General features: G+C 43.6%; 1 protein-coding gene across 1 annotated transcript in view; it reads left to right on the forward strand.

Moving 5' to 3' along the window:
• LOC143986787 (uncharacterized) overlaps nucleotides 1–18,558 on the forward strand; it is a 48,568-nt gene extending 30,010 nt beyond the window's left edge. The window contains exons 6-9 of the mRNA XM_077485194.1: nucleotides 7,411–7,452; nucleotides 12,383–12,436; nucleotides 14,164–14,214; nucleotides 18,419–18,558. Coding sequence (XP_077341320.1) covers nucleotides 7,411–7,452; nucleotides 12,383–12,436; nucleotides 14,164–14,190 — 123 coding nt within the window. The 3' untranslated portion in view covers nucleotides 14,191–14,214; nucleotides 18,419–18,558. The remainder of the gene's footprint in view (nucleotides 1–7,410; nucleotides 7,453–12,382; nucleotides 12,437–14,163; nucleotides 14,215–18,418) is intronic.
• Nucleotides 18,559–27,256: the final 8,698 nt, after the last annotated feature.

Consider the following 27,256-nt stretch of genomic DNA (forward strand, 5'->3'; position numbering starts at 1 on the left):
ATAACTTGCAGCAGACTTGCAGGATGTTTGCAAAGAAAGATGATCTGGAGTCATGCATTTGTGCAACAAACTTGTGAAGCCTTGCAAGTCTAGCAAAAGCTAAGCAAGCCATTTTCAAACTTGCAGCTCAATATCTGGGAATGGAATCCCTGGCTGCTTTTATTAAAAACCGAAAAAGTGGGGCAGCTGTCAATTTAAACACACATTTTTCTTTGTAAATGTGTGTATGGTATTTCATGTAGCTTTGCATTTATATTGTTTCAAATTAGCCATTACTAAAATTGCTGCTCCCCGGCAAATGGAATTTTGTAAAACATTTTTATTGCTTTGATACATGTTCCCTGGGACAATTCAAAGCCACCCCCCCCCCCCCATGACATTTGTTTGATAATCCCATCCCTATTATTAACATTAAAAATGGTCATCACTGGTTTTCACCATTTTGCTTTCATTGATTTCATTGGGGTTCAGAGTTGGCACACTACTCCCAACCAAAGTAGCAGGGAACTGCTAGAGATTATGTTGGCCCTTATTTTAAGAATGAAATATAGTGCTTATTTCTCAGAGCACTGATGTCACAAGGAGAATGCCCCTTGTTGGAGAATATGCTTATGAGCAGGTCAGATTATTTTTCCAACTTTTTTAGAGTGATCAAGTGTTCAAGTGAATTCTTTGAGTGCTTCTATTGATAACCCACTAGATAACACACCGGAAGTCACAAAAATACTCTGATGGATCCCTATTACAAATATATGGGCAAGTCATTTCTATAGGACTGTATGGAGGACTACTAGCCAAGCTTGACCCATTCCAGTAATGCAAAGGTGGGGATTTCATGTAAACGCCCACTGAGTAGGGGTGAGATTCAGGTTCAGCTCAGATATGGATTTGAGGCTAACCCAGCCTGTTTGCAGTTCAATGATCCACTAAACAATTGTGGCGAAAAGCCAGGGGTCTCAGGTGACATCCTTGACCAAATTTGCTAATTGACAGCACCTATTACAACGTGTTTAGATTAATTCAGTGCCAGAGATCCCTTTTCAATCTTGATCCACAAGCATCTTATCACTGCGGAGTAAGTAGTCCCCATCACTTCAAAAGAGGAGTTTCCACAATTTATTGTGAGTATATCTATTACTACACATCCCTGCAGTACTTCCAATGGTACCCACAGAAACCATGCCAGGACTTTCAATGGCACTTATAGTATTCCTGTCAGTATTTCCAATTATATTTATAGAATCCCTGCCAGTACTTCCAATTCCAATTCCAATTTGCCAGGACTTTCAGAGTTCCCTCAAACCACACTATGCATTACCTCTAACCAAAGGGTATTTAAGCTCCAACCTTTCAAGAGCCTGGTTCTTTGTCTAATCACCAGCTATTTATTATTGCAAGAGCTGTAATACTTATCTGCAAGATTGCCTGACTGTTTATGACCAAACCTGACCATGACTATTCTACTGCCTACACAGTCCATATTCCCATCGCACACATTCCCGGAATTAGCTCTTAAGATAACAGGTGCTGCATCGATTACCAGCTGGGTACTAGAACATACACAACAGGCATGTGACTAATGTGTCCTTTGTGGCTCTGAAACATTGCACTACACTGTTTGTGATGTGATCTTTCTTCAATAAAAAAACTGTTTTGATGTAATTGAAGATCCTCGGTGTGCTGGCAAATATTTACATTCTATTCTTCTGACTAGGGATGTGCTTCGTGTTCGAGTCGAACATACGTTCGACTCGAACACCGGCTGTTCGCCTGTTCGGCGAATTCCGAACGTTATGGGCCATTCGCGCCAAATTCGTGTGGCGCTCACGGCCCACAATGCACTGCATCATTGCAGTGCATTGCTGGCTCATGATTGGCCAAGCATGCACTGTGACCCCGCATGCTTTGCCAATCACAGCGCCAACAGCGAGGAGAGCCATGATTGGCCACAGGCAGGATGCCTGTGGCCAATCATAGCTCAGGCTGTGTAGTACACGCCCCACACTATATAAGGCCGCCAGCGCGGCGGCCTTGTGTAGTGTGTTGGCGTCTGAAGCAGTTAGTGGGTGTTCTGTGTACCTTCAACACAGTACACACCGATCGTTATCGGACGATTTTCGATCTTGCTGTTGTGTAGTGGTTGTTGTCTGCGTGCCCTGACCGCAGTATACACCGCTATATTCACCTCACCTATATAGCTAGTGATCTATCTTTTATAATAGAGCTTGCAGTCAGTAGTGTTAGGAGCTTGTGCGTGCTGTCTGCGTGCTCTGTACCCAGTACACACCGCTATATCCACCTACATAGCTCTTCTCTATTTGAGCCCACTTGCCATCTACAGGAGTTATTGGAAGTTGTGTGTGCCTCCAGCACAGCACAGTATACATCTGTATATACCCCTTTATCTCTGGTGTTCTATAATAAAGGCATCTGCAGGAGTTAGTGGGTGTTTTGTGCCTCCAGCACAATATACACCTGTATCTACCCTTTATTGCTGTTCTCTAATAGAGCCATCTGCAGGGCTTAGTGGGTGTTGTGTGACTCCATTACAGTATAGCCCTTTATCTCTGGTGTTCTATAATAAAGGCATCTGCACGAGTTAGTGGGTGTTGTGTGCCTCCAGCACAATATACACTACCCAACTGCTGTTTTACCCAACTCCATTCAGGCCATTACCATGTCTGGAAGGCCAGCAAGGAGAGGCAGACAGGCGCGAGCCGATAAAAGAGGGCAAGCAGGCTCTGTGTCTAGAGACAACAGTGCTGGTCGTGGACGCGGTGCATTGTCATCAGCACGTGGCCATGGGACACACTTGTCCGTCTTTTCGGCAGCTGGAAATGTTGAACCGCAACATGCCAATGACTTGGTAGAGTGAATGACCAAGCCCTCTTCATCCTCCTCATCCTCTCTCACCCAGTCTCAGGGTACTAGCAAAGCAGCTGCCAATGCATCGTCTTCCCTCGTCTCAATGTCATCATCAGTGACTCGGCCCCCTTCCGTGAGTTTGTACAATGTGCGGTTCCTCAGTGGCAGGTCCCCAAACGCCACTTTTTCTCACGGAAGGCGATTCCGGCTCTCTACCGGCATGTGGAAGGCAATGTCCTTGCCTCGCTGGACAGGGCGGTCAGCGGTAAGGTGCATATTACCGCTGACTCATAGTCCAGCAGGCATGGACAGGGACGTTACCTGTCTTTCACGGCCCATTGGGTCACTCTTCTGGCAGCTGGGAAGGATGCAGGACAAGGTGCAGTAGTGTTGGAGGTTGTTCCGCCACCACGCCTCCAAAATGCTACTATTGGTTGTGACACCTCTCTCCTCCACCCCCTCCCCTTCTTCTTCCTCCATGGCCTCTTCCAGTGCTCTGTCCTCAGAACCAGCGGTGCTCCATAGGCGTTCCAGGGGCTACGCAAGTACGCAGGCAAAACGATGCCATGCCGTGCTTGCGCTGGTTTGTTTGGGGGACAGGAGCCACACTGGGGCGGATGTTTTGTCAGCTCTGCAGGGGCAGGCCGAGAGGTGGTTGACGCCACGCCAGCTTAAGCCAGGAATGGTGGTTTGCGACAAGGGCACCAACCTCCTCTCCGCCCTCCGACAGGGACAACTGACCCATGTGCCCTGTGTAGCTCATGTCCTTAACCTGGTGGTGCAGCGGTTCTTGGGCAGGTACCCCGGCTTACAGGATGTCCTGAAGCAGGCCAGGAAAGTCTGTGTGCATTTCCGCCGATCATTTAATGCCTGTGCTCGGCTGGCTGAGCTCCAAAAGGAGTGGAACCTGCCCAAGAACCGCCTTATATGTGACATGCCCATCAGGTGGAACTCAACATTGGCCATGCTGCAGCGGCTGCACACGCAGCAGAGGGCCATCAATGAGTACCTGTGCGACTACGGCACCAGGACAGGTTCAGGGGAGCTCGGTTTTTTCTCACCACGCCAGTGGGGCATGATCAGGGATGCATGCACTGTCCTGTCACCGTTTGAGGAGGCCACAAGGATGGTGAGCAGTGACAGTGCATGCATCAGTGACACTGTACCTCTTGTCCACCTCTTGGAGCATACGCTGCGTGGAATAATGGACAGGGCACTTGAGGCAGAACAGAGGCAGGAAGAGGAAGACTTCCTTGCCTCTCAAGGCCCCCTTTATCCAGACAGTGTTCCTGCTGTGCCACCCATCACACAGGAAGGGGATGAGGAGGAGGAAGAGGAGGAGGAGGATGATTGTGTCAGCATGGAGGTGGAGGCTGGCACTCAGCATCAGCAGCAGCAGCAGCAGCAGTCTTGTAGGGATGATTTACAGTCCCAAGAAACACGTGGACTTGTACGTGGCTGGGAGGAGGTAGCTGCGGATCATGTTGTCCTTAGTGACCCAGAGGACTCCGTTTCGAATGCCTCAGCTAACCTATGCTGCATGGCCTCCCTGATCCTGCAAAGCCTGCGGAAGGATCCTCGTATTCTTCGGATCAAGGAGAGGGACCATTACTGGCTGGCCACTCTCCTTGATCCACGGTACAAGGGTAAGGTTGCCGACCTTATCTTGCCATCGCAGAGGATGAGACATCTCCGGGAGGCCTTGCAGAAAGGTCTGTGCAACGCGTTCCCAGAGACTGGGAGGTTACAAACGTGTTGCTGAGGCATCGGTCAGAAGGAGCGGTGGAGAAGGTGGCCGTCTGACTGATGCTTTCAGACAATTTTTTAGTCTGCAGCCCCAAGGTATGATCGGTTCCAGCAACCATCGCCAGCGTCTGATTTACATGGTGCAGGAATACCTAGGGGCAAGGTCAGACTTGGACACCTTTCCCACCGAAAATCCTCTGGCTTACTGGGTCTTGAGGATGGATCACTGGCCAGAGCTTGCACAGTATGCAATTGAGCTACTGGCCTGTCCTGCATCCAGCGTTCTTTCGGAACGCACCTTCAGTGCTGCTGGTGGCTTCGTTACCGATCACAGGGTGCGCCTGTCCACCGAATCAGTTGATCGACTGACCTTTATCAAGATGAATCAGTCTTAGATCACCCACAGCTACCAAGCACCTGAAGCTGATGTAACAAAATAATTTTTTTTGAAATATCACATCCTTTCAAGACTGCCTATGCTGATGCTGAGTGACTGTCCTGTTATGTTGATTGTCTATCCTCTTCCTCCTCCGCTGATATGTTGGAAGAACATTTCTGGTTCTGGGTGATGCCATCAGCCCAATTTTTCTGCCCCTGTTTAACAGGGGCATTTAATTACAATTTTTGATGCAATGCTTTGCAGCAGGGCTAATTCCTGCAATAAAAATAGAGTATATGGGAGAGGTTGCAGTGTGGTGGCACCAGCACCAGTGCCTAAGGCCCAATTTTTCTGCCCCTGTTTAACAGGGGTGTTTAATTTCAATTTTTGATGCAATGCTTTGCAGCAGGGCTAATTCCTGCAATAAAACTAGAGTATATGGGAGAGGTTGCAGTGTGGTGGCACCAGCACTAGTGCCTAAGGCCCAATTTTTCTGCCCCTGTTTAACAGGGACATGTAATTACAATTCTTGATATAATATTTCACAGGAGGGCCCATTCCTGTGCCCACCCAGAGTAACTGTGAGGACTTATAGTGTTGTGGCACCAGCACCACAACCACCAAAGGTCAATTTTTCTACCACTGTTCAACAATGGCATGTAATTACAATTCTTGATATAATCGTTCACAGCAGGGCGCTCCAGCGCCCACCAAGAGTCACTTTCAGGGCTTACAATGTTGTGGCAAAACCAACACCTTGTTCCGCCATTTCTGCAGAGCATATAAGGCAGGCCCCTACTTTCAAACATCCAACTTACAAACATCTCCTACTTGCAAACGGAAGGAGACAACAGCAAGTGAGATGAAAAAAGATGTACGACAAAACAAATTATACAGCTTTAAATGACGTTATTTCCGTTAAATGTCATTTTGTGCAGGGACTGTTCTAAACACGGGAAACACGTGGCACTTCACAGGCATACTACAGACACCCCCCCAGGCACCATATTTAAAGGAATATTTCACTTTTTTTCCCCACTTTAATCGTCATTAAAATCAGTGCTCCCACCAAAATGGCCATTTTTTAAAACATTTTAGGCATTGACCCATGTCCCCTGGGGCAGGAGCCAGGTCCCCAAACCCTTTTTAGGACTGTATCTTGCATATTAGCCGTTAAAATTAGCACTTTTAATTTCGAACGTTCAAGTCCCAGAGACTTCAATGGGGTTCTAACGTTCGTACGAATTTGGGGTCCGTTCTAAAGTTCTGGTGCGAACCGAACCCGGGGGTGTTCGGCTCATCCCTACTTCTGACTACCTCCTGCCAAGATCCCAGCCTGGACCTTACCACTCTTCTGACTGCCACCTGCCAAGACCCTTGCCTTGACCTGACTACTCCTCTGTGCTAGCTATCTGCACCTCAGTTCTCTTGTTTCTACTATCGTGGTACTGCACACCACAACCACACCACAGCCATCCCTGTTTCGCTCTAGGGTGGGGTGATCCTGGGGGTCACAAGCTGATGATAGTTGCAATGAAGAAAACTAGGACCACTAGATTCTCTGCCAATATCCACCTTCAGGAGCTCTGGTGAAGATCAACTGTCAGTTAGACTCCTTTAATATACCAAGGGGGTCACTCTAAGAAAAAAATGTGCATATAGATCAAACTCCCATGCTAACATTTTGGGGAAATCGCAAGGTCCCCTTCCTCAGGGAAACAAAGAGAAACCAATGTAAATCCATTTTCGTGTCCTTGGTGTCCTTCAGTGTAAGGTCAATGTAAGGTCTTTCTCAGTCACCACGAATCAACACCTGCTAATGTGTAGATGTAGAATTCTCATTATTAATGGTCATCAATTTCACCCAGGGTTCCCTTTTCTGGCCACCTCTCGCAGGCTGCATGCCTGGATAACTGTCTAGGTGAAAATTTAAGAGAAACCTCATGCTGTTTTTTCCCTTTTTTTAAGGACTACATTGTTTAGCTTTAAGGTTTCCATCAAACATTTTATTTCAAGGATTAGTATTTTTAATGCTACCCATTAATTCTCATGAAAAGACCCAATTTTTAAATTTTTGCATTGGTATCTGTGTCCCCTCGCCATGGCTGTGGCCATCTCCCCATGTCCCTTTTGAGCAATAGATTGCCTATATGTCTTTAACATGGACAGAAAAAAAAAAAAACCAGTACACAGACTTTATTGGAGGTTGGCGCTAAGTTCCAGCTTTGTGGACTTTCTGGGTTTACCAAAACTTGCACAAAATGAACTCAAGCAGATTCACTCACTTTTCTCTATCATTGGGAAATTAAACAGCCCTCGTTCCCCCAAACTGTAAAAATCTATTATGGGTTAAAATGTTAAATACTTTTACTGTGATGAAAAACTATTTTATATACATTTGTGTTCTTTTCAACCCCCAGGGTTTCTTTTTGTTGCTGTTTGGCTGTCTTCTGGATAAAAAGGTTAGTATTTCCCTGGTATAGAACTAGTCTGTTGACTACTTTGCTTAAACTTAAAGTATAGCATTTTTGTTTTTTTCTCACCCAGTAGATTTTTAGTTTTTAATCCCAATCAGGGTTTTAACATGTTAAATATTCCGCCCCCCCCCCCCCCCCGCCCATTCGCTGCCCTTCTCACCTCTTTGGAGTTGCATCACTCCAGAGTCTAATGCCACGTGCACACGACCGGACTTTCCAGCAGACTAGGTCCAACGGTCGTCCCGACGGACTTTCGGCAGAGTTCTGACAGACTTTCCGAATGAACGGACTTAGCCACAAACAATCACACCAAAGTCTGACGGATTAGAACGTGATGACGTACGACCGAACTAGAATAAGGAAGTTCATAGCCAGTAGCCAATAGCTGCCCTAGCGTCGTTTTTTGTCCGTCGGACTAGCATACAGACGAGTGGATTTCTCCATAGGAACTGGGTCCGGCGGAGTTCCGGCGGAAAAATTTGAAACATGTTCTATTTCTAAAGTCCGTCAGATTTTTGGACAGCAAAAGTCCGATGGAGCCCACGCACTATCGAATTGTCTGACCGATTTGTTCCGTCGGACCTTTGCTGTCAAAGTCTGGTCATGTGTATGCGGCATAACACCAGATCTCTTCTACTTTGGATGACATACATACATCCATACATACAATTTAGGTATTAAATTGCAAATTTAAATACAACTCTATTTGTCCATAAACATTTTTCATTAAAATGATTGAAACAGAAAAACAGACAGACCATTCACTTCAGTCTACCAAGCAATTGTCCCACAATCTTAGCTGAGATATAGTGACTCACCTTGGATACAACTTCTGGGACCCCTCATCTCCACAGTGTGGGTGAAATCATATTGGATTTTGGAGATGGGTGATTTTACTGAAATTGTGTTTTCAGCAAAATAGTATTAGGGTTAGGGTTGGCATTAAAGGTGTCTAAACCCAAGAACAAAAATGTAATATATTGCATCTTGCCGGTTCTCAGATGTGATGGCTTCATTTGATTTCTTTTATTCAGGCTAGGAAATGTTTTAGCAAGTATATAAAAACCTGTTCATTTTTCCATATAATGCCTGTGAATTCAACTGAAATCACAAGCACTGTTATCTTCTGTAAACTGCCCCACTGCCCTACATGTAATGGAGATGAAGAGAGAAAGACATATTTGTAGTCCAAACTAGGAAGACAACCAAGAGTAACAACCATGGTGACAACCATAGCTTCTCCATAGATACAGTGGAGTGAGTGAGTGAGCATAGCCACTCTAGGTCTGAAAGTGTGTTAGATTGCACGGTGTAGCTAAATAGAAAAAACCTGAGCAAAGAAAAGTAATGTAGCCACACTACTAGTAGATGATAGGCTCAACAATGGCATGCGATGCCAAGCTGCTGCTAACAAAGCAAACAGAATATTGGTATGCATTAAAAAGGGGATCAACTCAGAGATAAAATGATAATTCTCCCACTCTACAAGACTCTGGTCCGGGAGTATGCTGCCCAGTTCTGGGCACCAGTCCTCAGGAAGGATGTACTGGAAATGGAGCGAGTACAAAGAAGGGCAACAAAGCTAATAAAGTGTCTGGAGGAAAGGTTGCAAGCACTGAATTTATTCTCTCTGGATAAGAGACGCTTGAGAGGGGATATGATTTCAATATACAAATACCATACTGGTGACCACACAATAGAGAAAAACCTTTTTTGCAGAAGGAAGTTTAACAAGACTTGTGGCCACTCATTAAAATTAGAAGAAAAGAGGTTTAACCTTAAACTACGTAGAGGGTTCTTTACCGTAAGAGCGGCAAGGATGTAAAATTCATTTCCACAGGCGGTGGTCTCAGCGGGGGGTCATTGATAGTTTCAAGAACCTATTAGATCAGCACCTGAACGACCTCAACATACAGGGATATACAATGTAATACTGACATATAATCACACACATTGGTTGGACTTGATGGACTTGTGTCTTTTTTCAACCTCGCCTACTGTAACTATGTAACATCTATGGTGTGTTAACTGCAATATATAACATTTTTGTTATTGGGTTTATGTAGCGCTACCCCTGTAGGAGCAGCTGTTTAGGATAGGTCCTCTGTTCTTTGCATCAATCTGTTGAAGAACTTCAACCCCTCTGACACACTAGGTTGAGTGTACCAAGTATGCAATATCACAGACAATCACTGAAAGTAATACTTAGTACCTAGTAGTAGTTCTATAGCAAAGATAACTGGCACTGAACTAGACAGTAAGGGCAAACTTAATATACAGTATTGTCACCTGATAGAAATGGATTAGCAATGGTAGTAGCACCATTTAGGATACAGGGTGATTAGTAGTAAGGACTAGGCAAGAGAGATAGAGATAACACTCGGCATCCAGATCAGCATAAACAGTAGCCTCATCATCTAAAAGTGCAGCAGTGAGCAGTAATAAAACTTGATTTACCAAACACAGGAACTATACTGCCAAAGTGCATTGATGGCAACTGTGCCCGGCCTAGACTGACTGGATGTGCTCTGTCCATAGGAAGGAAGGAAATGGGAGAAGGCAACAATGGGGACTTTCAGGATTGTTTTACCACAGGGCTGTCTCTTATGTTGTTCTTCTGCTGGCTATTATTGGGGTCCTTTAAGAAGCAGTGGTGCACTTAACAACGTTTTAGTAAACAAGCATGTAGTATATGTACAATAAAGATACAGTAAAGGTGTGGTATAAGTGTGGTACAAGTGCAGTATAGGTGCAGTGTAAATAATGTCCTGCCTCCTGTAACTTAGTCCCTGCTGGCAGTGTTAACAATGTGCGGTGCCCTCTCACCAGTCCCTGTGGTGCAGCTGTGAACCCTCGGTGTAGGAAGGGGAGCCCCTTCAGTCTCTCCATAGGTGCCTCAAGAGATGCAGTGGTGGAAAGTAGAGGGCATGGGGAGGCTCTAGTCTCCCTGCAGTTGCTGTGGTCTGCACTGCATTGCCTCGGGCGTTTCCTCTGGTCTGGCCTCTCAGCAGTCTGATCAGCAGCAGCAGATGTACAAATAACTAGTCTCTTGAAAACATACTAGGATTACTTTTAATGAAGCCATTGGGCTGAATGAATTTTGTGCAATAATGGTGTTTTTGATATTTAAAATAAATCTTTTTTAATCTTAAAGGTTTCACCCGTATTTGTCCACTACAGCCATAAGTAGACATCTGGACCCTTTCTTGGTGGTGGACCTCTCGTGTCCCCCCGAAAAGGGAAGTTATTTGTATATGATTGTGTTGGGCTACGGCAGTGGCCTCCTATACAAGGAGGAGTGACATAGGGTGATATCAGTTACACCACATGACTAAGTTGTTGGAAGATGTGGTCTTTGTGTTCTTTTATGATATGCAACAGATGTACTCTCATCTGTTCTCTCAGTGCCAAGAGAAAGATGTTTCCTGAGCATATTGGTAAAAGCCATCTCGCCACTCCCCCTCCTCAGAGTCTCCCACAAATTGCAGTGCAAAGGATCCATTGGCCCCATTCTATGGCTAATGTCTGAGACCACAACTTTCATGGCTCTCAGCTTCTTGCATAGAAGTCTCTAGGTTTTTCTTGGCTATAGTTTTCTCCCTGCTTGCTGGGGATGATAGTGCAACATCCAGCATCACAGTAGAGAGTCAAAAGGACAAAGGGCAATGTCTCCTTCTCTATTTTGCTGTAGCCCAGCACCTGGCTACATTTAGACACACTCTAATGGCTAGGGGAACATCCAATATCAAGTTCCTAGATAATACAAGGCCAACTGGGTACAAGAACCAACTCAGAATGGTTGGAGCTTCGCTAATCCTCAGGAGCCATTTCAAAAACATAGCACTCTTAATGTAATTTACCTTACTCTTCTTGTCCTGTTTTCCCCCTGAGGTTGGTGGCTTGGTATAATAGGATAAGGAGTGGCACAGGTGCCTGTAGGGAAACTCCTGGCCAGATGAAGGTCTAGGTAATGCAGAGTGACTGGATATGTGTGGTTGGAATTCATACAGGGTCTCTTCAAAGGAACACGTATATGCGGAAGACAGAATTGTGGTCAGGAAAGCAGAAGCTGGCAACAATGGGGCAGCAGAGATGCAGCTTCAGGAGACAAAGGCAGGAACAGAAGTATCAAGATCAGGTGAATTCAAAGGACAAAGTAGGTAGAGCACAGATGAATCAGAAAGTGTCAATTCTCTTAAGCGCTGCTATACTTTATATAGCCTACTGGGCACCAAAGTCAGTGCCAGACATGCACATTATTTCACGCTGATGCGTGCAAGCGTAGATGTGTGTATGACCCTGATCCTGTGCACTGGTATGTGAAGATCTGTGCACATGCGCAGATCTTCAGACAAGACCATATATTTGGTTTCACTGACTTTCAAAAACCTCCAAAAATAACTTAACTTATTCCAGGGACTTTAACTGACTCCAATAAATTTCACAGAAATGGCCCAACAGGACCAAAGCTATTGGCTACTAGCCTCTATGTAGTTACGTCGTACGCAGCGAACTACACCTCATTCCGAACGATTGTTTTTTCCGACAACTTTGTCTGACCGTGTGTATGCAACACCAGTTTCGGACAAAATCCGTCAAAAAAAATCAAACGGATTTTGTGGTTGGAATGTCCGACCGTGTGTACAGGGCATTAGACTGTTCAATAATGTTATAACAGAATCTGCACGTTTCCTATCATACAGCAAAAATAGGACATTTTTCCCCCAAATGTAGGATAGTTTTCTGTGCTTAGCACTGGCTTAGTGGTGGGCTTTTTATTTTTTCTGAGCCCACCTAAACATATTCTGTCTGGTTGTACTTTTTATTTATAAACATTGTATAACTCGTAATGGAGCGATTTGGAATTATCCAGTGAGTCTATTCTGCAAATGATTGTGGCTTGTTTTTGCCTCAGGTTATGGATCTTGTCAGAAAACATCTTTGGAAGAATTCATCCCCCAGCAGTTTGGTAAGAAATTTTGTAAAAATTGAACTTGTTTTTTGTGAAACCTTTGCACATAATATATCTTTCTGTAAGAGAAAGTGTTTCTAATGTAAATTGCAGGGTGTAAAAGCAGACACAGAGCGTATTTCCTCCTTTGCTGTTTATTATAGTGAGAGAATAACATGAGAAAAAAGCTCATGAAATATAGAAAAGTGATAATGCAAACTCTTTCTTTTATATAAAAGTGTTACTATTACAGCTCTGCAATATTAGACTTGGTAATTAATATGATCTGTCTCGGATTGTCCACTTCGAAGAGACAATAGGTGTGGATTATGAATATCAATGTCCTTCTTTCACCAACCACCAAGAGGTTTATTGTCAGTTGTGCTTGCTAGGGAAGGGTATAAATATTTGTCTCTACTCTCCAAGGCCTGGCCTCTGTGGCGGTAGGTCAATTCTGCTGTATTCCTAGGCCTGTTGCCTAGGAAAGGCTTAACTGTGTTGTTTAGATGTTAGGTCTGGGGTTCCAGCTTAAAACCTTCTCAGCCTGTATGGAGCGAAGCATTACAGGAAAGAACACTTCCATAAAATCCCTTTAGATGTTCATTCCTGCTGGCCACTGGGTGCTGCAGACTTTAACAAGAAACTATTCAGTAGGGTGCACAGCTAAAGCCTGCAACACCCAGTGTCTAGCAGGGAGGCACATCTAAAGGGAAGCTATAATGATCATGCCCACACATGATGAAGAGCAAAAGTGATTGATGGCAGAGACAGCTAATAGCTGTGAAAAGACATGGCAACAAAAGTATGGATTATGAGGAGAGGGATTGCTACGTTATTATCTACGTTATTTAGACTTCACGAAATTAAGGTGGGCTAAAGGTGGCTGCTGCAGCTTCAAGGGATTATAATGTGTATATGCAAGTTTGTAGAACACTGAGTGTAAGCAATTTCAACAAAGAATAAGATTCTTGAACCTCTTTGGGAGACAGCAGTGTTGGAGTTACCATTTTTCGAATAGCAGTATAAGGTTTGGGCCATTGACCTAGAATCAGTTGGGTTGGAAACTTTTTGGAAACTTTTTCAGCGTGTTCATCGATAGAGGGAATACAAAAGGCTTCATTCGGGATACACTGTGGCAGCAGTTCTGGAAAAAAGACCATAATAAGATGAAACTGGATGAATCATACCACCCATATTTTGTAACAAGATTGTGTATCCAGTACTGCGTGTGTTGGCGATGAAGATCTAGTAGAGATCACCAGGGTTCACTGATCAGACATTAGGATGAGTTACTTCTCCTCGGTATCCCCGTGGTCTTTACTCCTGCTAAGGGATGTATGGGCTTGTAGACACAAGGATGGCACAAACTTTAAGTGGTTGGTTCTTATATTGCATGTATTGCAGTTACCTATCAATGACTCTTCATGCTCTTGTTCATGTTCTTCATCATTCGATTAAAAGCAAAAATTTTATGCAATATTGTAACAAGATACAAGAGATGCTATTGATGGTGTTCTGGGGGAGATGCTTACAAAATCTATTGGTTGGAGTAGATGGACTTGTGTCTTTTTTCAGCCAGACTATGTAAAATATATACTGTACTTTAATACTTGTTAGCCATTTTAATACCTGCTTTTATTTAATTTTAATGAATTCAAATAAATAAACATTATCACCAGCAGAACATCAGCATTGCCTCAAAGGATGGTTAAGAAACAAACCAAGCCATTTACTTTGTTTTATAGGCCACATCAGTGATATCCACTACCTGAACAACCCTTGAACAATACTACTTGGTAAGTACGGCATGAAGGTTTACAGTCTATCCCAGCCTTTCTCAACATTTTATTACAAAGGACCCCTTGAAATAATTTTCAGATCTTAGGGAACTCCTGATAAAACGAATTTATTGAGTGTTAGTTCTAAGAATGCTCCTGTCACAATCAGACCAGTTGCTATAGCAGTTGCAGGACTACCACCTACTAGCAGGATAGGTACACAGGCAATCACCCTGGCAGATAATGCAGGCTCACCTAAGATGCGGAGTCTAAGTACTAACTGGTGTGCACCAGAGCACCAGGTCACGGTCCTCATGATCGCCCCACCAGGAGGGGAGCAAGTTGGGGTCTAGCAGCCGATAAGCAGATAAGGATCAAATGGAAGCTTGGTCATTAAACAAGCCAAAAGGTCGGTAACAAGTAGTTGCAGGTTGGGTACATGTACATCGCTCTAAGGCAGTTTCTCTTACCCTGCTGCTCCAAAAAGCCTCTATCCCACATGGAGGGTGCAAGCCCTGTATGCAAACAGATTCTTAGAAGAAAAGGAGTCTGGACGGCCACACTCCTATGCAATTTCTTTATTCAAGTGTGGGATACAAAGGTGAACTACAGGTATCAGCTTACATGTTTCACACCAAGGTCGGGTGCTTACTTATAGCTCAAGAAGGCCATCCAGCCTTCTTTTCTTCTTAGTTGCCGGTTAGGATCAGGTAGAAGAGTAATCGGGGAAAAAGTCAAAGGTCGATAACAAGGAGTTCAAGGTTCAACAGCAATCAAGACACAAGGCAGGGTTGTCCAATGGATCTGGCAGGATTGTCCAATAAATGAGACAGGAAGCTATCCAGCATTCCAGATAGCTCAGTGAGAAGGGCCAATGCCAAACACAGAAGAGGTTCCAGGTTTGAGCTCAGATCCTGATAGCTCCCCTTAAAGTGGAGGTCAGAATGCCACCCTTACTGACAACCAAAAATATTATTGGTGTCATGCAGCTAGCTCTGGCAAATGTCCTTAGCGCAGGAACTAATAAATCGGAAGTCCCTCAGCAACAGCACAAGGAACCGCCAGGCAACTTCAGGAGGAACCCTGGCTGAGAATGACTGGTCTAACTTATTTTACAGTTGTTTTAACAGTTTTATTAATTTTATTATTACCAAATGATAATGACAATAGAAATAGATAGAGAATACCAGAAACTTTCAGACAGTAAAAATATGACTGCTTGCTGAAAGGTTAATCTGAATATAACCAGCTTTTCTGATTATATCAAATTGTAAGTAATGGCTCATATGTGTAGAGTTTCCAGCTTGATTGGTTTCCAAACACAATAGATTAACCATTTCCCCTCTCACACCTGTAAACCCCCTATGGACCAGAGAAGTTTTAACATTTCTTCGATGGACCATTTTATTCTGTAATAACATTGTCATTACTTAAAAGATAAGTTCACCTTTTGTAACATGTGACATTTTACACCCATATTCAGGGTGCAACATGTAGCAGTTACAGATGCACCGGCCCCTGTACCAATTTGATCCCCCATTTTGACAGGGAGCGGGGGATTTCTCCCCCACCCACTGTCACAATCTAAACAAAAACACTCTGCTTGCCCAGCCACATCATTCGTTCAATGTTCTGAGAATATGAAAATGACAAGTCCCGTCAGCCTATGCAGCTGTCAGCTTGAAGTTCTCAATCAATTACCACGGTGCTGTTGAGCTCTCTAGGTAGCTCATTGAGCTTCCTGTGAGTCAGTAACTGCCTGACCTATCAGAGGTAAGGGCAGATAGCTAAACAGACAGTCTGCAGGACCGTGGCATTACACCCAGGATCTGCTGATTGTTGGTGCAATGCTTTACAGGCTTCTAACAAGAAAAAAATAAATAAAACGCATATTTTATTACCTGCAAAAATTTTTTTTTATTTATTTTGTAAAGGTGAACTTATCCTTTAACAACTTGGCATTCGCGCTATGGCCAAATGATGGGCACAGCACGGACCTGAATTTCCGGGAGGCCGTCACATGGCGGCCTCCCCTTTGCACGCGCCCCGCGCGCCCTGCATGGATTACTGAGTCACTGAGACTCGGGTTATCACAGATCCGAGTAAGGGCCGATCCCGGCCCGTTACCATGTGATCAGCTGTCAGCCAATGACAGCTGATCACATGATGTAAACAAAAGTTCGGTAATCGTTTTGACAGCGCGAGGAGAAATAAAAGCAGATCACCGGCTTATGTGCAAGAGACATCGGTCCCGAAGAGGAAGGAGGCAATTCTGCCTCATCTGTGCCACCAGTACCCCCTGCCAGTGCCCACAGTGCCCACCAGTGCCACCTATCAATGCCCATGAGTGCCACCTATCAATGCCCACCAGTAGTGCCAATCAGTGCCACCTAGCAGTGCTGCCTATCTGTGTAACCATTTGGGTACAGTGTTGTATGACAGCACAATTGTCATTCAAAATGCGTCAGCACTGAAAGCTCAAAATTGGTCTGGACAGGAGGGGGGTTAAGTGCCCTGTAAGCAAGTGGTTAACATAACAAATTAATACATTTATTGTTGTTCTTTTTAATACAAACAAGCTTCCTTTTCATGATATCGTCTTTCAAAATTAACTTTTTTTTATACAATTCTTAGATTTTAAAAAAGTAACAAAACTAAAAAAAGCACACTTTAACTAGTGTTTGCTTAATGAAAGAAAATAGTGTTACTGTAGAATAAAAGTATACATTTTAATTTCATAATTTGTCTTTAATTTGTCTGTTTTTAAAATTACACAATAATTCAGATTCTGGTGTAAAGCTTTGCAAAGTTATTTACAAATGAAATAAAGCTTTTTTTTTTTTGCACTTTGCAAATATCAAAAGGAAAAATAATTTAACAAACAAGAAATATATATGAAAAAAGTTTAAATATTAAAGCGGAACTTCACCCAAAAGGGGAAGTTCAAATCCCCTCTCTATCCCCACTATATCCTGACTGCGGGGCCATTCACAATGCGCAGCGAGGCTAGCGCAAGTGCAGCGGGCAGCCAGCTAGGAAGCCGCAAGCTGTCACAGCAGGGTACCCACAGTTAAGATGCCAGCGCCCCCTCAGATGAACACAGCGCTGGATCCTGGGACAGGTGAGTTTCTTTTCATTAAAAGTCAGCAGCTACAGTTTTTGTACAGGAAAATAAGAAAATGACCGCTGCAGGTGGTGATCCCACATTCACACCATCCTTGCTTGAGAGATGAAGGGTGCTGGATCAGCATAAGCAATCAATGGAAGAAAGGAGAGGCGGACGGCCGCACTCCAATACAACACCTTTATTCATGCAAGCCGTGATCCATACACCAACAGAGGTACAGGTTAGAATAGGAAACAGGTTAGAATAGGAAGATGGTTATATTCATTCTATTCTGTTGTTTTTTCTATACTATTGTGTTATTTTCTATTCTACTCTACTCTATTCTTTTCTATTCAATACAAATTGATCATATTTGAATTTTGGAAAATTGTTATATTATTTCTATTGTTTTTTTTTTCATTCTATTCAAATTTCAGAAGATGGTTATAATCTATTTTATTATATTATTTTTTTTTTGTCTTTTCTGTTTCTTTCTATTCTATTCCATTTTATCGCGTTCTTTTATTTTCTATACTCTTTTGTTCTGTTTTAAACTATTATATTATATCCTTTTATTTTCTGTTATATTCTTTTCTATTCCATAACTTTTTTTTCTATTCTATTCCTTTTATTTTCTATTCTATTTTATTATCTTTGGAATGGGAGATTTTTTGAGCGATAAATTTCCAATATTGATTGATCAGCACCAACGTCCCTTTATGATGAAAAAGAAGCCCCTATATGGGGAATGTATGGGACTTTCTGGGTGCTATTCAAATACTCATCAACAACAGTTATGGTAAAAAAATAATATTTTATTTAGACAAATATACAAAGAAGAAGCAAGTATATAGGAATACAAATATATGTTTTCCATGCAAAAGGTACCACAATTGTTCTACATGTTTCGCCTTATAGTTTCTTCAGGAGCGTGCATGGATACTCTTGTCTAATAAATAAACAAAGCATTTTCAGAAAGTTTTTCAAATTTTACAAAACAACGTTTAACGATACATGGATATTTACGAAAACCTCAGGATATGCAACTCTGAATTGCATACCTTTTAATTATGTCTATATCAAGGGATCAAATTATTTTTTTATTTTTTTCCGCAGTGACCACTGGGATGCATGGTCTATGGCTATGAAGATAAATCTGTAGAATGTGGTCATACATCTTCACCTCTAAAGATTCTTGAAGCTTACTAACATCACAGAGATCAACTCCAGCATTAAAAATTAACATCTACAAGTCTCTAAGAAATAAATTCTCTTGTACTGACATATTTGCTTCCATAACACTCAAATAATAGAATTCACATGAAATAAAGCCATTGTTTGTTTATTAGTTCCATTTAATGACTTTCTTTATTGCCACACAAGGCGTTTATATAAAAATCATTATACAATAATCTCAAGAATTTGTACAGCTGTCACAAATAATTGTATTTGATCTAATAGGTTTATTTGCTATGGTTGTCATCTCCATCTAGTGGTCATAATTCAGTATTTTCCCAAAATATCTCAATACTGCATTATGGTCGTTAGCAGGGCTGGCCCAAGAATAAAATGCTGCCCCCCCCCAAAAAAAAATCACGCCCACCCCCATATCCATTATTTTATATCATGACAATTAAAGCTAAAATTAAATGTATCAGGAAGTCAGATTTACATGCAACAGTGGTGGTGATGGGGGGTTCTGACCAATGCAGCTGTGGTGGTGGGGGGGGGGTTCAGACAGAGGCAGTGGTGGTGGTGGTGAGGGGATTTAGTCAGAGGCAGTGGTGGTGGGGGGGGGGGGGGGTTCAGAGAGAGGCAGATGTGGTGGTGGGGATGGGATCACTGGTACTGGCACTTACTTGCTTACAGTGTCAGTCGTGCCCCTCCAGCGATGCCTTTTCCAACACAGGGTCTCTGCTCACAGCAAAAAGCTCCTCTCCTTCACACTGTTGGCTGTTAGCTCAACAGCTGACTTTCTCCTGCAGTTTCTGCCTCTTGTCCAGAAGTGGCATTTGTCTGCAGAAATGGGGGGCAGCCGCTGAGAGGATGGGCGGGCAGTCCACTGTGCGGGTATGGCAGTGAGTGCTCTGCTCATGGCTGGACTGGGACAAAAATATGTCCCTGGACTTCATCCAGACCGGCCCACTTTACTCCAAACACCTGGTGTTAGCGCTTCAATTATCCAGACACCATGGTTGTTATGGTGTCAGGATGATTGAAGCGCATTATTTCTATTATTACATTGTAATATAAAATGTATTTGTTCACCATAATGCAGAATCAGTGGCAGCCCTTAGCATGTCACTTGCCACTGTCGACTGCCACCAGATGCAGTGTGTCACTTGCCACGTCACTTGTCAGCAGATGAGTGTCACTTGCCACATCACTTGTCAGCAGCTGCAGCTTGTCACTTGCCATGTCACTTGTCAGCAGATGCAGCTTGTCACTTGCTACGTCACCTGTCAGCAGATGCAGTGTGTCATTTGCCATGTCACTTGTCAGCAGATGCAGCTTGTCACTTGCCATGTCGCTTGTCTGCAGCTTCAGCTTGTCACTTGCCACTGTCTCCTGCCATCAAATGCAACTTGACATGTCACTTGTCAGCAGATGCAGCATGTCACTTAGTGCTTCACTTGTCAGCAGATGCGTGTTACTTGCCATGTCACTTGTCAGCAGCTGCAGCTTGTCACTTGCCACATCACTTTTCAACGGATGCAGCTTGTCACTTGCCACATCACTTGTTAGCAGATGCAATGTGTGATTTTCCACATCACTTGTCTGCAGCTGCAGCATGTTACTTGCCACTGTCTCTTGCCACCAGATGCAACTTGTCACGTCAGTTGTCAACAGATGCAGTGTGTTACTTGCCACGTCACTTGTCAGCAGATGCAGCTTGTCACTTGCCACGCCACTTGTCAGCAGATGCAGTGTGACACTTGCCACTGTCTCCTGCCACCAGATACAGCTTGTCACTTGCCATGTCACTTGCCACATCACTTGTCAGCAGATGCAGCTTGTCACTTGCCCTGTCTCCTGCCACCAGATTGAAGGGGGCCCCATCATGTAGGATGTACGGGGCTTCATGATTTCTAACAGCGCCCCTGATGCCCACTGTACTGGATGTCGTGTCCGGACCAAGAAAGGACTCTGTGGACAGGGGAGGAGAGAGAGAGATGCACTGTGCCAGCTCCGCTGCTTATTTCAAGGGGACCGATCGGGCTTGTGTACTCCAAACTGGTTGAATTTAATTGAGTTTAGTTGAGAGGTGTCTTAATATAGATCGGTCTTACCCCGAAGGGTCCCGACGAGCATAGCAAAGTTCCTGGGAAAAGAGGGCCCAGGAACCAGAAGTAGCACAGAGTGGCAGAAGGGTAGTGGTGGAACGCACGATGGGGCGGACGTGATGTCATCAACCAGAAATGATGCAAGACATGGGAGGCGATGCGGCCATAATTTCCAGCTGGTGACATCACTTCCGCCCCATCGTGCATTCCAGTCACTACGAAGTGGGAGTACACAAGCCCGATCAGTCCCAGGTGAAATAAGCAGCAAAGCGGGCGGAACGAGCTGGCTGGCAGCCAGGAGTTTGCCTCCCCACTGAATGTGCCGCCCCGGACCCATGGTCCCACGGGTCCCATGGTAGGGCTGGCCCCGGTCCTTAGATGGAGCTGTGCAGGGATTATTTGTGATGTCTGCGCAAATGCTTATGATAAATATCTACAGCAATTTTTTTTAAATAGACCCCTAATTTTTTTTTTACGGCTGAACCCTAGGCCAAACAAATACTGTCTACATATAATAAAGATGTGTACTTTCACTTGAATCTTGATTCCCTTTGTGTATTTCCTCCTGATCTCGGCAGAAACCTACATGAATTAAGGTGGATGGACCTGAAGTTCAAAACGAAAAATCCTCAGGATTGCCCCTCCAGCAAGCCGGGGTCCAGTAGCAGATATAGCGGGTAGGGATAAGTAGAAGTATAGTCAGTAAACAAGCCAAAGGTCAGTTACGAGTGGTCACAGGCTGAGATCAAGCAGAAGCATAGTCAAGAAACAAACCAAGGGTTGGTAACGAGTGGTAGCGAAGATATGGATAACAGCAAGAGTGACAAGAGCAAGATATTGGCTGGAGGGAGCACAATAAACTGGCAAACAGAAAAATCGAAAAGTATGACTTTAATAAGAAATTCATGGGTGGAGTAAAGGGTTCAAGGTTCAACGCAGGATCATTCAAGGAATATTGATATGTAAAACACTTTATTAAATCAGCAATTAGTGATCAATAATCACATCTAGTTAACCTCATTCATTTTTACTCAAAAAATATGTTGAACAATACTATACCTGGCTCAAGCTGGGCTCCTCCACTTCTTCCTGGCTGGAAGTCCAAGGGTGAGCATCGGAAGCCTCAGCTGAGGTGGAACGAAGCGTGGAAGGAAGCATGAAAGGAAGGGTTGAGAGGGATTCCCTGACTTCAGTCTGGTCTAACAGAAAATGCAGTCTCTCATAGTACCACAGCCTGGGGACATAAATGTCATCTTCTGCAGCTCCTGATCTCATGGAGTCCTGGACCTTCTTGCGCTCCCTCAGATATGTACTCCTCAGGTCACCAATTTTGGCCTTTAAATAGGGGATGTTTGCCGCGGGGACCACCGGCTTCACCAACTCCAGCAGTTTCTCCAGCGCTGCCTGCCTCTTTAATTTTTTGTTATAATGGGGGTGTTTCACCTGCCATAGACAGGGCAGCTCCCTGTACTTGTCCATGAAAATAGGCAGAAAACTATGGTCTTTGAACCCATCCATTTTCTCTGCAAGACACAACACAAGTTAAACCCTAATGTCAGGCTAAACTCTCCTAATCTTGACCCAATATAGGCCTCAATCTAGAAGCAGTATAGGCCAGTGATGTACCAATTTAAAATTGTACCTTCGTTATAACTATCGTCGCTTCCGATACTCCATCCTCCGCTCACAGATTGTACGTACGACGCACGTGTGTTACGTTTTTTATACACTGCGCATGCGTGAAACTCCGCCCGCCCCTGGCGTTCTTTCTAGTCTATTCCCCGCCCCTTGTCTTTCGGCACAGTGGGGAGAGCACATGGCGGAGACACAGCAGGTGTGTGATAATTGCAGTAACGAGGAAAGCCTGGAGCCAGAAACGTCCCAATCCCGGAGGCGAAGATTTAAGGTCTCAAATATGTCCTTTGTAGAGAAGTTGGAGATGGTGGACATATTGAAGAGGAATGACTATGATGGGAAGTATGGACCTTACCCAAACTCAAATATCAGAAAGGCCAAGATCATGACTAAAGTTGTGAAGAGTCTGCAGAAGAATTTTGGGGTACGACGATTCAAGGATCAACTGAGGAAATGCTGGTCAGACATGAAACTGAGGGAGCACGATCAATACAGAAAGATCAAGCGACTTCTTCAGAAAAGTAAGCAGTTGTCGTGTGTTCATATTATTATTATTGCACATTATTACACATACTGCTCCATGTGCTTTTCTTGTTGTACAGTTTAAAATGGCCACTTTCATGTTCATGGGTTCTAAGAGGGGGAGAGGGAAACATTTTGGGACTTTAAATGAAATTACGGCCTGGTAAGGTCGTGTATTTCCATCCCTGTCAATATGACTATATATTTTTCAGTACGCGGGCAAATTGCTAGCGATTTGAAGGAAAGGGAGTTGGGACTTTAAATGAAGCACATGGTTTGCAAGACAACACAAAATGGTGGATAAATAGGCGATTTAATAGTTCATATACAAAACAATGGTATAAAACAATATCCTATTAATATTTGACAAGATATCTAGAATGGGTAGTGACACTGATAGCCAGTGAAAACATACAGACCATGATATCAATTGGCAAGATAGGTAGAACAGGTAATAACAATGGTAAAAATGTCTTTGCTTGGTACAATCAAGGGACCACCAGTGTTGAATCAGGTAAACAATTATTGCTCGATCATGCCTGCCCGATCTCAGACCTCAAGAATCCTGTTAAAAGGGTAATTCGTATGTTGTCCAATAAAATTGGCAAATAAAAGATGGCCGGTAGCTCGACGCGTTTCGTGGTTCAAGACCACTCATCAGGAGCGGACACGTCATGTTTCTAAGGTTAGAATGATATAATAAGTCACCATGGTTAAAGGGTACATCAGGGGCAGATACATCTCCTGAAGGGCTAAAATACTCACTGAAGTAAGTTTGTTGGTGGTGGAAGGGCAGGAATGGTAAGTCATCCAAGAAAACCGCAACCAGGAGTTGGGGCGGATGCCCCCCGCCGCGGCGAAAAGACAGAGGCACCCATCAAGGAAACACAGGACCACGAGGCACCCTTTAACCATGGTGACTTATTATATCATTCTAACCTTAGAAACATGACGTGTCCGCTCCTGATGAGTGGTCTTGAACCACGAAACGCGTCGAGCTACCGGCCATCTTTTATTTGCCAATTTTATTGGACAACATACGAATTACCCTTTTAACAGGATTCTTGAGGTCTGAGATCGGGCAGGCATGATCGAGCAATAATTGTTTACCTGATTCAACACTGGTGGTCCCTTGATTGTACCAAGCAAAGACATTTTTACCATTGTTATTACCTGTTCTACCTATCTTGCCAATTGATATCATGGTCTGTATGTTTTCACTGGCTATCAGTGTCACTACCCATTCTAGATATCTTGTCAAATATTAATAGGATATTGTTTTATACCATTGTTTTGTATATGAACTATTAAATCGCCTATTTATCCACCATTTTGTGTTGTCTTGCAAACCATGTGCTTCATTTAAAGTCCCAACTCCCTTTCCTTCAAATCGCTAGCAATTTGCCCGCGTACTGAAAAATATATAGTCATGTTCATGGGTTCAATCATTTGTAGTAAACACTAAAAATATGATGTTTTGGAAAGTTGCAGTTAACTACATTTGTTCAGGCCTATTTCTAGTCAAAGGAAGTTTGTTGTCTAGAGGGGTTTGTAACTAGAATGAAATGCAAACTTGATTCAGTGTAAAGGAGAGGACACTCAGCAGCTGTTTCCACATCTGGACTCAGGAGCACTAGCGTGGGACACCAGAACACCCTTTTTATTAGGGTGTCCCACACACGTGCTCCAGTGGATACTATAGGGGTGTCTCCATCTGTGAAACCTGCACAAAAAAAAAAAACTGCCAAACAAATGTGAACTGACTACATGCACTGAAAAAAGATACGAACCCACAAGCACAAACTGAAGAGCAGTAACGATCTGAAGCACAAGTCTGAAAAGCACGAATCGTCTCTCACCAAACTTCTACTAACACACGATAAACACGAGACCAGCAGAAGGAGCCCAAAGGGTGCCGCACGTGGTGCTAAACTTCCCTTTTATAGTCCCGTCGTACACGTTGTACGTCACCGCGTTCGGAAATTCTGACAACTTTGTGCGACCGTGTGTATGCAAGACAAGTTTGAGCCAACATCCGTCGGAAAAAATCAGATGGATTTTGTTGTTGGAATGTCCGACCGTGTGTATGGGGCATTAGACGTTTCTTCAGCTAACGGATCATGTGGATTCTAGCGCTTTACCTGTGCACATGACCTAACTTCTGATTGTATATCAAAGATTACCTCATTAAAAAAAAAAAAACATAATCCCACCAAATCATAACACAGGCTCTTTCCCACCCCCAGAAAACTACACATGGAACTCTCAATATTGTAAAAGCTCCATACAATTCAAAATGTACAGTATCTTCCTAAATAAACCAAATACACCACAATGTGTATATCACTTCATCTCCAAATGTACAAAACCAAGACAGCTTAGTCTGGAACTCACCACCTGATTAGAGGTAAATCATGATTTCATTATCATCCCTCCTCCACAGCTTAATTTATCTTGATTTGGCTTACACATTTCGACCAAATAGATTATTCCCAAAAAAATGGTTTTCCCAAAGTGCACAATAATAAAAGAAAGAGAGGCTATCATGCAGGACCATTCATATACTAAATGTAAAAATGCATTATTGCATCAGTGTATTTTGAATCCAAGTTCTGATCTGACAATGACATAAATGTAGCATCCCATGGAGGTAAGGCTGACATTTACCACAGTGCTAAAAGTGGGGGATTGAGAAACTGAAGTGTCTTTTTAGAGATTTCATAGCTCAACACTCATTGACAAAGGTATAAAGGCTGCAGATACTCAAAAGAAACACTTACAAATTCTAGATCTACATTCAGTTTGTATTTTGTGAGGAACCCTCAAACGATTACCTTCAGCACCGTAGATAGCAAACTCCAGTTGACTAGCAGAATTCTTCATGTATTCTTTTATGCCTCTGTGCATCCTCCCAGACCTTTGTGTATTCTCTCAAGAGAGTCACCAATCCCTGAGAGAAACCAACCTCTCACCAGGTTCTCAATCCTTGTGATGGAACGTCCAGCACCCAGCATGGGTGCTTCCATCAAGATACAGCTTCCTCCAGTCTGGACCAGGAACCAGGTATTATAGCTGAATATTGCACCCAAGATACTAGATGACACTAGCTTAGGTGCAAACTGGAACTCTTTATTGTAAATTCACAAAGACCATATACTAAGCCCCTGTACACACGGTCTGAGATTTCGACAACCAAATCCGTCGGATTTTGTCCGTCAGGTCTTGTCCAAAACTGTTGCATACACACGGTCGGACTAAGTTGTCAAAAAATCCGATCATTCAGAGCGTGATGACGTAATTTCGTTACAATGGGACTATGTTCAGGCTAGTAGCCAATAGCTTTGATGTAGGAATTTGATCTGAGCATGCGTGGCACTTGGTCCGATCAAAATTCTCTACACATGATCGGAGTATGTCCGATCAAATCAAGTTGGAAAATTGGGTCCGACGGATATTCCGACGGAATCAGTCCGATGCATACCACACACAGTCGGATTATCCGACAACATGGTCCGATAGGACACATTCCGACGGATTCTCCGACCGTGTGTACAAGGGCTAAGATCAGATATGAGTCTGATCACATTATGCTAAGCATGTCTAAGGAACAGCGAACATAAACAGTATGGTTAATCCACATCTAGCAACTAGTAGCTGACAATGATCTAGTTAACATAAACTAATACCAACTAGCAATTAAACAAGCCTAGGTGCCCAGATCGTTCAGCACCCAGCCCCTTGGATGCACAAAATACACATTATTAAACACATGACATAACATCCCACAATGGTTCGATAACAAGGTAAAGTGGACACAATATTAATCACATCTCCAAGAGATGAGCAGACAGACAGAAACAATAGGTAACCATGGGAATGCACACCTAGGAGGCACACAATGGGGCATACGTAACTGTAGCGGTTTCCCTGACTTTCAAGGGCCTGATGGTGACAGCCAGAGCCAGGGACAACTGACATTCCTCCTGAGGGTGAAGGTTACTAGGCATAGTGTGTGTGGTGCAAGGTGAAAAGCGGCAGTCACTTTTTTGGAAAATTTAACAAAGATTTTATTTTTTCTTAACAGGAACGGTGGGAGAGAGGGTTAGGGCACAGAACACCCTTAGGCATATGCAGTAGCAATTAGGCAAACTCTGCAGACAAAAATAGAACTAGGCAGACAGCAATATAGAAAAAGGGCCTTTAAGCTGAATGCAGCAACTGCTGTCTCCTATACTATAGCAACAACTTCTCTCACAGTAATCCCACTGTAGATCTTCCAGTTTAACTCACAGTATCCCCCGTGCATCTTCCAGCTTAACTCACAGTATCCCACAGTAGATCCTCAAGCTCACCGTCTCTCACTTGACTTCTTGGACTCTCAGCTACCTGCTGGATCCCTCGAGTTTCACCCACAACTACCCGCTGTATTCCTGGATGAGTCTCCACTGAAGCTTTCCCACCTACTTCACCATCCCCGCCTAGCGAAGCGTCTGCTCTGGTACTCCTTAAGAAC

Source organism: Lithobates pipiens, unplaced genomic scaffold (assembly GCF_037356315.1).
Source record: "Lithobates pipiens isolate NorthernLeopardFrog02 unplaced genomic scaffold, aLitPip1_a1.2 Scaffold_18, whole genome shotgun sequence".
Lineage (NCBI taxonomy): Eukaryota > Metazoa > Chordata > Amphibia > Anura > Ranidae > Lithobates > Lithobates pipiens.